This window comes from Salmo trutta, chromosome 40, assembly GCF_901001165.1.
Source record: "Salmo trutta chromosome 40, fSalTru1.1, whole genome shotgun sequence".
Taxonomy (NCBI): domain Eukaryota; kingdom Metazoa; phylum Chordata; class Actinopteri; order Salmoniformes; family Salmonidae; genus Salmo; species Salmo trutta.
The window spans coordinates 4473828-4490646 of NC_042996.1; the positions used below are offsets into that span (position 1 = coordinate 4473828).

General features: G+C 41.4%; 1 protein-coding gene across 1 annotated transcript in view; it reads left to right on the plus strand.

Annotated features, from left to right (window-relative positions):
- The first annotated feature begins 4547 nt into the window (after nt 1-4547).
- LOC115180584 (IQ motif and SEC7 domain-containing protein 3-like) overlaps nt 4548-16819 on the plus strand; it is a 114849-nt gene continuing 102577 nt past the window's right edge. Inside the window, exon 1 of the mRNA XM_029742772.1 lies at nt 4548-5727. Within this exon, the coding sequence (XP_029598632.1) occupies nt 5198-5727 (530 nt within the window). The 5' untranslated portion in view covers nt 4548-5197. The remainder of the gene's footprint in view (nt 5728-16819) is intronic.

Here is a 16819-nt window from a genome sequence, read left to right on the forward strand (position 1 = left end):
AACAGCAGCACATCTGTTTCCCCTCTCAGACATCATTGCACATGTGATATAACAGCAGCACATCTGTTTCCCCTCTCAGACATCATTGCACATGTGATATAACAGCAGCACATCTGTTTCCCCACTCAGACATCATTGCACATGTGATATAACAGCAGCACATCTGTTTCCCCTCTCAGACATCATTGCAAGTGTGATATAAGATCTCTGATAGGTTAGAGGACGTCCTCAGGAAGTTGACATCATTTCTGTGTAAATCTATAGAAAGGGGTAAGAACCATGAGCCTCCTAGTATAGTTTAATCTAAAGAGGATAACTTCTTTTATTGTTTCACTATTTTTATTTTTATGAAAATTCCTTAAGGATGGTCCTCCGCTTCCTCCTCTGAGGAGCCTCCACTGAGCTTACGTTCTGACGAGTAGCCTAATACTTTAATGGGGGATATTTTCCGGCACATGGTAATACACTTCATATACTGTGCATCTACAAACCAACATTATCCCACCTGGAATGTCACAAACTAACAGCATTTTAGACGGAAACATCAAAGGGGAAAAATTTAGATTTAAAGGGGAAATCTGCAATTGGCACATTCATTTTTGGCCTTTTAAATGAATTATATTGATTCACGTCATGGGGGATCATGTAGCCACTGCAAAGCCCATTTACTCTCCTCGCTTCATAGAACATCCTATCCATCTGGTTGACTTATGAAGAGACTGGGGTGCAAAACGCTCCTTTGTGCCTCATCCAATTTACTGAAATGCCACATTGCTGTATCCAAATGGATGGAAGCGTACAGCACTTTTTGTTTGTTTTTGATGCACTTTTTGCACATCTACTGAAAACATTTGTTTGAGGCGATTCCAATGACTTTGTATAATAAAAAAAGTAATTTTCAAACTGCCATGTTAAAAGAGAGCGGAACATAAGTGAGAAGCTGATTTATACAATCCTATTTGGATCCTACATCATTGCCAGCCACCTCCCTTTAGGCTTTACAAGTCCAACATCAAAATGACTAATCATAGCAACACAAACACTGTGGCGTGATAACGCTGACAACAATGCAACACTAACCACACTTCAAATCTCCCTAGAGAACATTAGTTGCATAACCTCATTGTCTATCTGATGCAGGAAATATCTAGAGTACATTGAAAGGGCCCCACTGTCACATGGCAGACCATGAAACAAAGTCACATAATCGGATTTTGAACGTAACCTTAACCCTAACATTAACCACATTGCTAACCTTATGCTTAACCTAACCCTAATCTTAAATTAAGACCAAAAACATCATTTTTATTTTCATGAATTCTTTACGATCTATAATTTTTTTGCGACTGGCCCATCTCCCTCACGACGCCAGGACAGCGGAGTCAATCACCACCTTCCGTAGACACCTGAAACCCCACCTCTTTAAGGAATACCTGGGATAGGATAAAGTAATCCTTCTAACCCCCCCCCCTAAAAGATTTAGATGTACTATTGTAAAGTGGTTGTTCCACTGGATATCATAAGGTGAATCCACCAATTTGTAAGTCGCTCTGGATAAGAGCGTCTGCTAAATGACTTAAATGTAAATGTAATGTAAATCTAGCGGAAACCCAAAAAACATAAATCTGCATTAAAATAAGATATATAGGCTATTGACTAGATATATAGGCTATAGCACGTTCCCAGTGCTCAAAACACACCGTAATGGGGAAACTCACCTCATCCACCACCAATTAGATGGGCGATGCCACGGCAGCCATCTGTTTAACGTCTCATTCAAAAGATAGCACCCTACGAAGGGTAATGTACTCATCACTGCCCTGGGGCATTGGAGTCTCCTTAAATCACTGGGTAGAATGCCCCCTACTGCCACTTCCAGCATACTGCATATTTTTTTAACCTTTATTTAACTAGGCAAGTCAGTTAAGAACAAATTCTTATTTACAATGACGGCCAAGGAACAGTGGGTTAACTGCCTTGTTCAGGGGCAGAACGACAGATTTTTACCTTGTCAGCTCGGGGATTCAATGTACCAACCTTTCGGTTACTGGCCCAATGCGCTAACAACTAGGCTACCTGCCACCCCATATGGACTCACATCCAGGGACCGACCAGTACCAGCCCTGCTTAGCTTTAGAAGCCAAACAGCTTTAAAATGTAGATTGGTATGGGTGTTGGCAAACCCCATCCAGAGGGAGTGTTACCTGATTCTACATGTTTCTGATCTGTTCTAATGTCACTACACTTTGCCTTTGATGGGGTTAAGAGTCACTTCAAATGTTGGAACCTAAACCTGAAAGAAGGAATTTCTCCCACCGAACCATGGCTCAAATTGCCTTCTCCAGACCTTACTCATAGACCACTTGGCTGTGCCAGAGACACGGATCAAGGCCTTGGCATAGTGCATCGGGTAGGGCTGTGGGGAGAGGGAGGACTGCTCCCCAGAACGGCTTAGTGACTGCTATTTGGTTAGCATAAAAAATTGTTAAAATGGTTGATAATTCAGGAGATGGCCGGTGCATTGACTGGTTACATGGCTATCATCCTTTCCTATTTTAATGTCTCATCTCTTACTGTGTTTTACAATGTTTTAATGAACTTAAAAATACGTTTGTGACGAAAAAAAATATTTTTGATGTGTCCTTGAGCAAGGCACTTAACCCTAATTGCTCCTGTAAGTTGCTCTGGATAAGAGCATCTGCTAAATGACTAAAACGTACAGGAAATGTAAACAAACTCTCCATAAGGTTGTTGCACATTACATTGAATAGGTGCAGGTATATTCAAGTGCATGTAATTCACTCGTACCAATTGAAATGCACTTATTTGCTCTGGGTGTCTGGCATGCTCTGGTTTTGTACTCACATTCATGGAAGTCTGAAGCCAACAGCATATCAGGAGAACAGAAAAGGAAGGAGAGTTAGAGAGGAAATAATACATCAGGGACCTACCATGTCTAAAACCAGGTACTTATCCATCTTTAAAGCAGTTACTGAAGGTAAGTCCTTTTTCTGTTTCAATAGTCCTCAACGATCAATGTCCTGGATGTTCATACTGTTTTTTAATGTTGTTATTTTTATAATTATTTATTACAAAAACCACAAGGAAGGGGTAACATTAAAGTATTAGAACATGAAGGACAAACAATACAGCATCAAGACACTATCAAACATGTATCAGTCTTTCAGCAACAGAGCCATCCTTATGTGTGAGGGTGCGTGTGCATGATAGTGATATAAAATATATGCCATAGTTTCCTTTTTCATGATCACAATCTTGTGAAACCCGAAACCTCCAAGATCCCCCCAACGTTCCCCAATAGCTGTCCCTCAACCATTCGAGATCCCTCCCACAGTCTCCCCCGGAAGAAAGAAAATAAAAAAAATACAATGAATTCCATTCCGCACCCCCAAGAGCACCAACAACCAAGAGAATGAACTAAAGACAAAAAAGGAAATGACAGAAGAGAACAGCAAACAACAATGCAACATTTTTTTATTAAAATTAAAACAAAGGACATCAAGGACAACTGAAATCATAACAGCAATGCCTACTTTATATGTTTGTGTGCATGTCTGGCACTATTACATGTATGTGTGTGTTCTTGTCTGTGTTTATTTGAATGAGAGTGTGTGTATATGCATGTGTACAAACACCTGCACGGCATCAGCCTCAGGCAAACCGACATTAGTTGTAAAAACACTGCCACTTAGTGTCATTCAAATGTACTTTTATTATGTTTTATTTTGACTTTTTTTTCCTTTATCTTTTGACCATCATTCTCTCTCTCACACAGCAACTCCACTCCCACTTGTCTCCAATTCCACATCCCAACCCTCAGCTTCCCTCAGCCCATCCCATCTATCTCTGCTGGCCACCCACTTCGGGTTTCTACGCAACACATATCTTTCAACTATGCTATGATGTTTAACGTACAATTTCAATCTATCTAATCCAATAGAATCTACAGATTGCGTGTTGAAGATAAATATTTTTACTAAGAGTATTATTAGTATATTAGTAATTGACTGAGCAGGTCTCTCCAGATCTCCTAACAGTACTATTTCTAGGGTCAATTTTAGATCAATGTTATGCATTTTCAGCCATTCCTGAACCTGAAACCAGAAACAGGCTACCCGAGGGCAATACCTAAATAACTGGTCTATTGATTCTGTATCCTCACAACAAAATCTGCAGAGCTTCGATGATTTTATGCCCCAATATTCAACATTTTGTTGGTGGCAAGAATTCTATATAATAATTTTAGCTGAAAAGCACGAAGTCTTGAATCTTGCATTGTTTTATATGTCAACTCATACACCCTGTACCATGGAATCAGTACATCAAAAATCTCTTCCCAACTATTTTGCAATCTGTACGGCACAGTTGTCAACATCCTGGTCCTCAAATGAAACTGGTATACTTTCCTATTTATGCTATTTTTATTCCTCCGCCAGTTTTGATCCTTTATATTGTTCATACTGTTGATAGTATCTGGTCAGGTGGAGGAGGGTTCCTGACTCCTGCTCAGCAACTCTAGTCTGGTTCCTTTCAAGGGTTGTTCACGCCTACACTGTCACCTCTGCTTGGGCCTTAGGGTCTATGCCTGCCTGCTTTGCTGATGTCATTTATTGGCCTATATATTTCATTTGATTTATTGGTTCTTTCAAATGATAGCCTATTAGTGAAGTTGTGGTGTGATGCACACCACAGGAAGGTCAGCCTTGTGTGAAGAATTAAATCGTTTCTCGGTTCACATAAGAGTCCTGTGTAAATACTTTGAATAAATATTACTGTAGGGCATGTTATTTTCAGGCAAACACACTCCACTGTTGTTGCTGCTGTGTTGACATCATCCACCCACTAGCTCCTCCTCCAATCAGAGAGCTCATCGGAGGATGTTCATCGTTGCATCAGCATCATTTCTCGCATCCTCACGGCGTAGCCACTACGCAGGGAGAGTGGGAGAGAGGGAGCGACAGAGAGAGAGAGAGAGAGAGAGAGAGTGAGTGAGAGAAGTGAGAGAGAAAGAGAAGCCATTACGGAGATTCCACACAGAGAATCGTCAGACGGCAGAGAAAGCATCCCAGCTTTGCATGTCGGTCGACGGAACGCCTCGCCAAAACCACTCGAGGAGAGAATCTGAGCAGGAAAGGCTGATCACGAAAATCCAAACGTGATAGACATAAAACCGGGTATGGAGAGCCTGCTAGATAACCCAATGAAAGCCGTGCTGTATCTGAAGGAACTCACCACCATCGTGCAGAACCAGCAGAGCCTGATCCAGACGCAGCGCCAGCGCATCGACGAGCTCGAGCGGAAGGTGGAGGACCTGATTGGGGAAAACCGCCATCTGCGGGACCCCCATCAGTCCTATCACCACCCCCACCACCACCACCCGTCTCCCCGCAGTACAAGCCCTCAGCCACCCGTCCACCTGCACCAGCATCCAGGGGGAAATAAAGCCGGGGTTCATCCTAGCCAGCAACCGCAGCAGGTCGCCTCTCTGTCGGCACAGCCTCCGCAGCATCCTCCCCCTCCGACGCCTCCAGTTCACCATCCGCAGCAACTGCAGTTGGTGCCCACCTCCCCGCCGTCTCCAAAAGCGGGGCAGAGCAGCCCCGACTCAGCCGAGGAGGACAAGAAAAGCCCGGCGTGCTGCAAGTCCCTGGTCCCGCAAACACCTACGACTCTGTGCCGCTCCGTTGGACTTGCCAGGAAAGCAGAGTGAGTAGCCTTATGCTACATTATTGCCTATATATTTTACCCACATCTAGCTAGAATTCCATGAAGGCGAATTTCTTAGCTAGTCTACCTGTCACTCAAGTGTTTGGCTAGCTATCCTACGTTACAAACATAGCCCAACAAACATAACACAACCCAGTAAAGTTACTATTTTACTCAGTGGACCCCACTGTTTGTCAATATAACATATCATGCAAAGATGAGCAAAAATGTCTGTATAAAATACATAACTCAAATAATGAGCTATATCGTATGCTCCAAAAAAATGGGGAAATTACATTATTTTATATTAGTGAATACATTTGCTCAGATAAAAAATATTTTTTTTAGCAAGTAATATATTTCTCAAAAAGGTAGTTGGTCAAAAATATTCACATCCCTGTTTTCAATACCTCACTAGTTTGCTGTAGGCTACCTGCACCAAAATGCCAGTATTTTTCCTTCATACCTTGCTCTCCATCTTCTTTTTAAATTGGGAGCCAATTTGTTTTCAGCACTTTTATTTCCATGACTGATCAAAACTCGTTTTGTCACGCCTCTCCTGTATCTATGCAGCAGCAATATGTTTGGAACATGGAATCACAATACATAATCATGAGAATGGTGAGAATGCTAGGTATCCTGGTAATATCATATCTTGACGTCCCTGGCAGCTCCCAGCCCCATATTGTTGCAGGAACATTTTTTGTTGTTGTTGAGTGAAATGGAGGATTTTGATGCACAGGAATTATAGTAATGGTAAGTTAATAAAAACATAAAAACGTATACTTAATGATAAAACAGATGCATTTTCCTTTGGTAAGGAGATCGCATAGCAGCATGCAGCCTAATGTGTTACTTTTATTATATAGCCTCGGCCTAAATCATAATCATATTGCAGGACATGACTCTCCTTTTCTGACATGACTGGTTTATTCCCACTACACAATATAAATTAGGCTTCCATATATACATCGCTCAGTTAATATTTCTATACTCCATTCTTTTACTTTTGGATTGTGTGTATTGTTGTGAATTGTTAGATACCACTGCACTGTTGGAGCTAGGAACACAAGCATTTTGCTACACCTGCAATAACATCTGCTAAATATGTGTATGTGACCAATACAATTTGATTTGATTTTAATAGCCAAACATGCTCAAAAGTAAATAGACCAGTACCGTGTTTAAATTTGACGGTATAGGTAGACTATATTATTGTTATGCGATAGGAACACAACGTCATAGCCTATTTCAATTCAGAGCCTGTACCAAGGCAGGAGATAGAAGCAATCATCTATTGATGAGCAAATATTAAACAATTTGTATTTTCCATAGAAGTGTGCTTTAAATGGTTTGAATTGACAATCAGTTGTAGAATGTGCTGCCAGTGTTTGGCACTCCCTATATGTGGCATGCATTTTTAGTTTGAAAAAGGCACTGAAAAAGATAAAAACATTAGGCTCACACTTCTACAGAAATGTGATCGAATTTGCCATTGCTCTTTCTTTTAGAAACTGTCATGGCCCAGTTCCAACATCTCCAAGTCAAAGGCTACAGCAAATGGGCGTTTTTGTCACCGTAAAAAATCAATGGAGGGCGTTTACCAGGCTAGGATGTAACGCTCGTTCACAAGAACACAAATATAGTATGGCTTTGATTTATCAATGAAAATGTTGTGTATATGTTGTGTGCAACATTTTGATAAATTGCAATAATTAGTTGCGCACGCAAATCCTTTAATCTCCACGTACGCCAGAGTTTTGTGAGAAATGTACACACGGTTGATAAATGAGGCCCCTGGATTTTGCTAAACAGTATTGGCACTTGGATTGGAACCGGTGCTTTGTTCAGATGACATGAAAATGTAGCTCTTTGGCATTGAACCACCATTGAAAAGCTGTGGTTTGAATTGAAGAGGGCAGTCCATTATCACAGATGAAGGCTATCAAGGATCTGGAAGGATCCTGTATGGATGAACTGTCTAAGATCCCTACCAATATGTTCTCCAACTCTTAAAACATTTTTTAAAGGTATTGGAAACAGGGGTGTTAATAATATTGACCCCTTCCTTTTTGAAAAAAAAAAGTTCAACAAAATCTCTTTCTCTGAGCAATTGTAATTAGAGGTCGACCGATTATGATTTTTCAACGCCGCTACCGATTAATCGGCCAATTTTTTTATTTATTTATTTGTAATAATGACAATTACAACAATACTGAATGAACACTTATTTTAACTTAATATAATACATCAATAAAATCAATTTAGCCTCAAATAAATAAGGAAACATGTTCAATTTGATTTAAATAATGCAAAAACAAAGTGTTGGAGAAGAAAGTAAAAGTGCAATATGTGGCATGTAAAAAAGCTAACGTTTAAGTTCCTTGCTCAGAACATGGGAACATATGAAAGCTGGTGGTTCCTTTTAACATGAGTCTTCAATATTCCCAGGTAAGAAGTTTTAGGTTGTAGTTATTATAGGAATTATAGGACTATTTCTCTCTATACGATTTGTATTTCATATACCTTTGACTATTGGATGTTCTTATAGGCACTTTAGTATTGCCAGTGTAACAGTATAGCTTCCGTCCCTATCCTCGCTCCTACCTGGGCTTGAACCAGGAACACATCGACAACAGCCACCCTCGAAGCAGCGTTACCCATGTAGAGGAAGGGAAAAAAACTACTCCTAGTCTCAGAGCGAGTAACGTTTGAAATGCCATTAGCGTGCACCCGGCTAACTAGCTAGCCATTTCACATCGGTTACACCAGCCTCATCTTGGGATTTGATAGGCTTGAAGTCATAAACAGCGCAATGCATTGCGAAGGGCTGCTGGCAAAACGCACGAAAGTGCTATTTTGAATGAATGCTTACGAGCCTGCTGCTGCCTACCACCGCTCAGTCAGACTGCTCTATCAAATCATAGACTTAATTATAACATAACACACAGAAATACGAGCCTTAGGTCATTAATATGGTCGAATACGGAAACTATCATCTCGAAAACATAACGTTATTCCTGTTACATTGCACAACCTTCAGTGTTATGTCATAATTATGTAAAATTCGGACAAATTACCCAAAGTGTTGCATATACCCTGACTGCGTGCAATGAACGCAAAATGACACAATTTCACCTGGTTAATATTGCCTGCTAACCTGGATTTCATTTAGCTAAATATGCAGGTTTAAAAATATATACTTCTGTGTATTGATTTTAAGAAAGGCATTGATGTTTATGGTTAGGTACAGTCGTGCAACGATTGTGCTTTTTTCGCAAATGCGCTTTTGTTAAATCATCCTCGTTTGGCGAAGTCTGCTGTCTTTGTTAGGAAGAAATAGTCTTCACAGTTCGCAACGATTTTAAGAAAGGCATTGATGTTTATGGTTGGAGCAACGTATACCTAAGCGATTATATGCAACGCAGGACAGGCTAGATAAACTAGTAATATCATCAACCATGTGTAGTTAACTGGTGATTATGATTGACTGATTGTTTTTTTTAAGATAAGTTTAATGCTAGCTAGCAACTCACCTTTTTCTTCTTACTGCATTCGCATAACCTCGTGGAGTGCAATGTAAAGCAGGTGGTTAGAGCGTTGGACTAGTTAACCATAAGGTTGCAAGATTGAATTCCTGAGCTGACAAGGTAAAAATCTGTCATTCTGCCCCTGAACAAGGCAGTTAACCCACCTTTCCTAGGCCGTCATTGAAAATGAGAATGTGTTCTTAACTGACTTGCCTAGTTAAATAAAGGTAAAAAAAAAAATAAAAAAAAAAAAACATCGGCCAAATCGGCGTCCAAAAATACAGATTTCCGATTGTTATGAAAACTTGAAATCGCCCCTAATTAATCGGCCATTCCGATTAATCGGTCGACCTCAAATTGTAATAGTATAAAATAATATAATCTCACCATTTTATGGAGCATACAATAGAGTTCAGTATTCAAATTATTTATTTAGTCATTTTTGTTTATCTTTATCACGGGTGTCAATAATTTCAGACCCCACACCAACATAAAGTGTCTTACTGGGGCGTTGGGCCTCCATGAGCCGGCAAAACAGCCCGCTTGGAGTTTGCCAAAAGGCACCTAAAGACTCTCAGACCATGAGAGTCTTGGTTGGGCTCTGGCTGGGCTTCAATGCGCCTTGGCATAGATTCTACAACTCTCTGGAACTCTATTGGAGGGATGCAACACCATTCTTCCACAAGAAATGCCAGAATTTGGTGTTTTGTTGATGGTGGAGGAAAACGTTGTCTCAGGCGCTGCTCCGTAGTCTTCCGTAAGTGTTCAATTGGGTGGAGACCTGGTGACTGTCACACACACACACACACACACACACACACACACACACACACACACACACACACACACACACACACACACACACACACACACACACACACACACACACACACACACACTAAACCTTTAAACCTACCAGCACCCTATGCTCCAATGAGTTCCCTCTTTCAAAGTCACTGAGATCTCTTCTAGCCATGGTAGCCAAAATAATGGACAGCTGGGCATTTTTATACATGACCCTAAGCATGATGGGATGTTTTAATTGCTTAATTAACTCAGAAACAACACCTGTGTGGAAGCACCTGCTTTCAATATATTTTATACCCCTCATTTACTCAAGTGTTTCCTTTATTTTGGAAGTTACCTGTAGCTCGGCCTGTATTATTATCAAAATGCTCCAATCACTCAGATATCTTTTCAGCTGGTTAAATTGAGATGACAGACCAGCACATGTGAGCTGACTCGTGTTGATGAACATCAAGCAAGCTATGCAATCCCCAATGGCATCATTTATATGCCACTCATGAGCTAGTGATGAATTATCTGAAAGGTTTTTCCTTGTAGCTTCAGTTTTCAGTTGATAATACAGTGTCTTCGTAAAGTACTCAGACCCCTTGACTTTTTCCACATTTTGTTACGTGACAGCCTTATTCTAAAATGTATTAAATCATTTTTTCCCTCACCATAACGACAACGCAAAAACAGGCCTTTAGAATTGTTTTCAAATGTATATATATATATATATATATAAAACTAGAAATATCACATTTACATAAGTATTCAGACCCTTTACGCAGTACTTTGTTGAAGCTCCTTTGGCAGCGATTACAGCCTCGAGTCTACTTGGGTATGACACTACAAGCTTGGCACAGTTGTATTTAGGGAGTTTCTCCCATTTTTCTTTGCAGATCCTCTCAAACTCTGTCAGTTGGGATAGTGAGCATCTCTGCACAGCTATTTTCAGGTCTCTCCAGAGATGTTCGATCAGGTTCAGTCCGGGCTCTGGCTGGGCCACTCAAGGACATTCGGAGACTCCCGAAGCCACTCCTGTGTTGTCTTGGCTGTGTGCTTAGGGTTGTAGTCCTGCTGGAAGGTGAACCTTCGCCCTAGTCAGGTCCTGAGCGCTCTGGAGGAGGTTTTCATCAAGGATCTCTCTGTACTTTGCTCCTTTCATCTTTGCCTCAATCCTGACTAGTCTCCCAGTCCCTGCTGCTGAAAAACATCCCCACAGCATGATGCAGCTACCACCATGCTTCACCGTAGGATGGTGCCAAGTTTCCTCCACAGGTGAAGCTTTGCATTCAGGCCAAAGAGTTCAATCTTGGTTTCATCAGACCTTCATCAGTATCTTGTTTCTCATGGTCTGAGAGTCTTTAGGTGCCTTTTGGCAAACTCCAAGCGGGCTGTCATGTGCCTTTTATTGAGGAGTGGCTTCTGTCTGGCCACTCTACCATAAAGGCCTGATTGGTGCTGCAGAGATGGTTGTCCTTCTGGAAGGTTCTCCCATCTCCACAGAGGAACTCCAGAGCTCTGTCAGAGTGACCATTGGGTTCTTGGGCACCTCCCTGACCAAGGCCCTTCTCCCCCAATTGCTCAGTTTAGCCGGGCAGCCAGCTCTAGGAAGAGTCTTGGTTCCAAACTTCTTCCATTTAAGAATGATGGAGGCCACTGTGTTCTTGGGGCCCTTCAATGCTACAGAAATGTTTTGGTAGCCTTTCCCAGATCTGTGTCTTGACACAATCCTGTCTCGGAGCTCTACGGACAATTCTTTCGACCTCATAGCTTGGTTTTTGCTGTGACAGATGTGAGCCTTTCCAAATCATGTACAATGAAAATCATGTCTAATCAATTTAATTTACCACAGGTGGACTCCAATTAAGTTGTAGAAACATATCAAGGATGATAAATGGAAACAGGATGCATCTGAGCTCGATTTCGCGCCTCATAGCAAAAGGTCTGAATACTTATGTAAATAAGGTATTTCTGTTTTTTATTTTTAATACATTTGCTAAAATTTCTAAAAACCTGTTGTCGTTTTGTCATTATAGGGTATTGTGTGTAGATTGATGAGGAATTTTTTTTGAATACGGCAGTAACATAACAAAATGTGGAAAAGTTAAAGGGTCCTCAATGAAAACCTCAATGAAGGTAAGGTAGCTGCCACATTTCAAAAAATGTTTTGTGTTACAATATTACAATACACTTTGTAGCCTATTTTGGAAGTAATTTAGTTTTGAAAGGGACATCTAGGTATGCTAATTTACTCCATGTCGATAGTTGGTTGCAAAATATTTGAATATCGTCATATGACTGATGATACAGTATGTGATTGGTTGGTTTGAAACTCCTGGTAAACAGGCCCATGCACAGACAGAGCCCTAGGGGTCCTGGAGCACCTCCTCTTTTTTCACTTTGGGCACCAAAGCTGCTGGCAAATGACATTCATTTGATATCAATCAATGAATTCATACTTTTCTCTTCCAAATTAATTAGCACATTTCTCAAATAAGCGATGGAATTGCATTTTAACACAATCAACTCTTATTGCCCTAGAAATGTCTAAAGCTATTTTTATAGGAAGTGGGGTGAGGCTATAATCCACCACACGTCAATAAACGCCTACTCACTGAGGGTGTCTCAGGGGGAGTTGAGATGTGCAAAACAAAGTAAAAATCTGTCGTTCTGCCCCTGAACAAGGCTGGTAACCCACTGTTCCTAGGCCGTCGTTGCCTAGTTAAATAAAGGTTAAATAAAAAAAGTGCTCCAATTAAGAGGGCAAATGGACTAACAGTTTAAGACACTGATATCTCCCTAGCTAGGAAACAAGGACCCCAATCCTCAGGTGGGAGAAGGAATACAGGGACAGAGATGAATGGAAGTCTATAAATCATTTTCAGAAGTCTACAGAGAAAACAACTAAAGACACAACCACTCCATAGGAGCTAGCTAGGTGAACAACATCCCTTGATAATGTTTAGAATCCACACTTAATGCATCATTAGGCTACAAACAAAAAAAACGGACTCAAACAGGACTTTTCCAACTTGTCCAATAAAAAGCACTTGTTTTCCGTTGCAAAACGATTTGCTACATTGTGCCCTAATGAATATGACACTGCTGGCGTTCATCCATGGTGATGGTATGGGCTAGCTGGAAGAGAGTCTTACATGTAGTCACCCGAAATGAGTCTCAATATGTTGTTTTGGCTTGTCTGTGTAGAACAGGGGTACTCAAATACTACTTGAGAAGGTCCGGTCACACAAATGTCCAAGGTGGCAATGGTCCGGATGGACATTTTCCTTTATTGCAGTAACAGACCTCCATTTCGTGACCCATAAGACTCAAGCTGTTCACACTCGTATTTTGGCGGAGAGAAAATGTAGCAGTTGTAAAGCAAATTTCCTGCAATTCTACACATTTTGCCATGGCACAGAGAGAATATTTAGCAGTTTTAAAGCTCCAACACATTTTGCCATGGCACAGAGAGAATATTTAGCAGTTTTAAAGCTCCAACACATTTTGCCATGGCACAGAGAGAATATTTAGCAGTTTTAAAGCTCCAACACATTTTGCCATGGCACAGAGAGAATATTTAGCAGTTTTAAAGCTCCAACACATTTTGCCATGGCACAGAGAGAATATTTAGCAGTTTTAAAGCTCCAACACATTTTGCCATGGCACAGAGAGAATATTTAGCAGTTTTAAAGCTCCAACACATTTTGCCATGGCACAGAGAGAATATTTAGCAGTTTTAAAGCACCAACACATTTTGCCATGGCACAGAGAGAATATTTAGCCGTTTTAAAGCTCCAACACATTTTGCCATGGCACAGAGAGAATATTTAGCAGTTTTAAAGCTCCAACACATTTTGCCATGGCACAGAGAGAATATTTAGCTGTTTTAAAGCTCCAACACATTTTTCCATGTCTTATGTGTATTCATATGATACCTGAGTGAGTCAACAAAATCAATGGGGGCTCCCTGGGGGCCGAGGTCCCTGGTCACGTAATCTGACCATGATAACTACAAGATTTAAATAGCTGGTTAGCCTAACTTACCTAGCTAGCTAACATGGGCTAGTTGATCAACTGGACATGTGAAAGGTTCTAAATAGTTTTCTAAGGTCATTGAATGTGATAACAAGAGGAAAACTGCCAATCAAACTGCACCCTGTTCGTTCTACTATCAGACTCTTAACTCTTAACAGCAGAAAGTTCCTAAAAGAAATTATATATATATTTATTTACTGTTTTTAAAGTCGTGACCAGCGGTCCGTATTGACCCCGTTCTGGATCCTGATCCGGACCCCCTATTGGGTATTGCTGGTGTATTATCTAGATCTTCTCAATGGCTTTAGTAGTATATTTTTCTATGGTAGTATAGCGATCCAATACAGGATGGATTGCTTAGTGGTGTATCCATCTTGGCTTTTAGTGGCTAGTCTCATCCATCAGGACCTCTCTGGTTTTTCCCTCTGACTGAGTCGGGCACTTCAATGGGGCTGTTGGTTTCTATGGTTACTATGATTTGAATTGATACTCCAGTAAACAGAAAACAAACAGGCTAATTTAACAGTCTGACTGTGTGGGCTTCTCTGTCCTGCCCTGTTGCGGCTGTCACCTATAGGAAGCATCTCTCCTCAATAGCCTCAGGTAGCTTCCTTTCCTCATCACGTCTCCTACTGAGTATTCACTATCACCTGTCCAATGGTACTCTGTTTTGAGATGCTCCTAAGGCTCTGTCTGCATAACTAGATATTCATTTAAGTGCAAGTGCTTGAGTGGGTGTGTGTGTTGAAATGACCCCTATACACATCTTTAGCTGTTTACTGGTGTTTCCTAGTATTGGGAGCTGTCCATGGTACTGATACCCATTTTAGTGTCTGCTATCCAGAGCCAGAACAGCAGACATGCACATACACGCACACACACACACACACACGCACGCACGCACGCACGCACACACCACACCACACCACACCACACCACACACACACACACACACACACACACACACACACACACACACACACACACACACACACACACACACACACACACACACACAGAGACACACACACACACACACACACACACACACAGAGAGACACAGACACACACACACACACACACACACACACACACACACACACACACACACACACACACACACACACACACACACACACACACACACACACACACACACACACAGAGAGACACACACACACACACAGAGAGACACAGACACACACACACAGAGAGAGACACACACACACACACACACACAGAGAGACACAGACACACGCACACACACACACACACACACACACACACACACACACACACACACACACACACACACACACACACACACATATATTCTGCCAGTAAACAACTTGAACAATGCCATGGTTCAAGTTCAGTGCCAAGTGATGACAGGGCAGGGAGAATGAACCATTTCAATGAGAATGAGAATCCCTCAATGTGCTTTCTGGGTCAAGGTTATACAGCTGTAGGTTGATGCCTGTTTGATAGAGCAGGAAAATAATCCAACAGGAAATGTACATTATTATGTAGATTATAATATAGGGGTTGATTTTTCGTAAGGGAAAATCAAGTCTGGCATTTCAAAGTGGAAATTAGGCGACAAACTTCAAAAGCCTTTTTAAACCTCAAATACACTACACGTTTAAAATGTCCTGCATTGCAACAGGTTGATCAAATGAAGATCTGTACTCTTATGTAGTGGAGGTAGTTCGGTGAACTTCGCTCGCGCATTGCGTTACCTTGCCTGACTCCTGAAGACTTGCCTGAGCTAGAAGCTAGGAATGTCACTGTCAACTTACAGTATAGGCTAACTGAGCATAGAGTCTATTGTAGTGTGATCTTTAGGGGCATTTATGTGTCGGTCCGTCGGGTGTTGCCAGCCGTGGCCTCTTGATAGGTTCAGAAGATGATGAACAGTGCCAGGGAGAGAGAGAGAGAGCGAGAGAGAGAGAGAGAGAGAAGAGAAAACGTTAATGTTACCCTTAACCATGAAAGCCAGCCGACGTCGCGCAGCATTACATCACTCACTTAGCGCATTGATCCTGACAAGACAAGATGGCGTACTGTGCCGCTGGCCCCCAGGAGCTGTGAATACATCTCTACATGGGGGAGGACAGAGACGTGCGGCAAATTGCTTATCATGTCAGGGGCAGAGCTCTGGTGTGTTTATGCGTGAGTAAGTGTGTGTGGGCAAATTGTGTACATTTCACTGTGTGTGTGTTTGTCTATTAATAAGCAGCATGATGATGACATCGCTTAACATAGCATAGAAGCAACTTCAGGGGTGTTTTCACAAGGAACCAAACAGAACCGAACAGAACCAAATGGAGGAATCTACCTGAATTTGGCCAATTTTCCGTTGCAAAATGTTTTCCGTTTGGAGTAAATGGTTTTCCGTTGCAAAACCTTTTGGACTAATGATTAGACCAGATGAGACTGTAATCACTCTTCGTGTAGACTACAGTTGCAATCGAGGGGAAAAAAAACATTTTCCTGTTAAAGAGAACGTTTTTGAAGCAACATTGGTTTGTTGATTTGATGGTTCAGAGGAATATTTTTGCATAGCGCAGATGCTTCAAGTTGCTCCCAAAAGTTTGTGAACCCCTATTCAACATAATTCACTCTTCACTTTTTTGTTCCTTAGCTTTGTGACAAAACAATATGGTTACGGCGAGTGTCTCGAAGACCCAACCGTAGTTAACAAGGCCTAAAAGAACCAGACTGTGATAGAG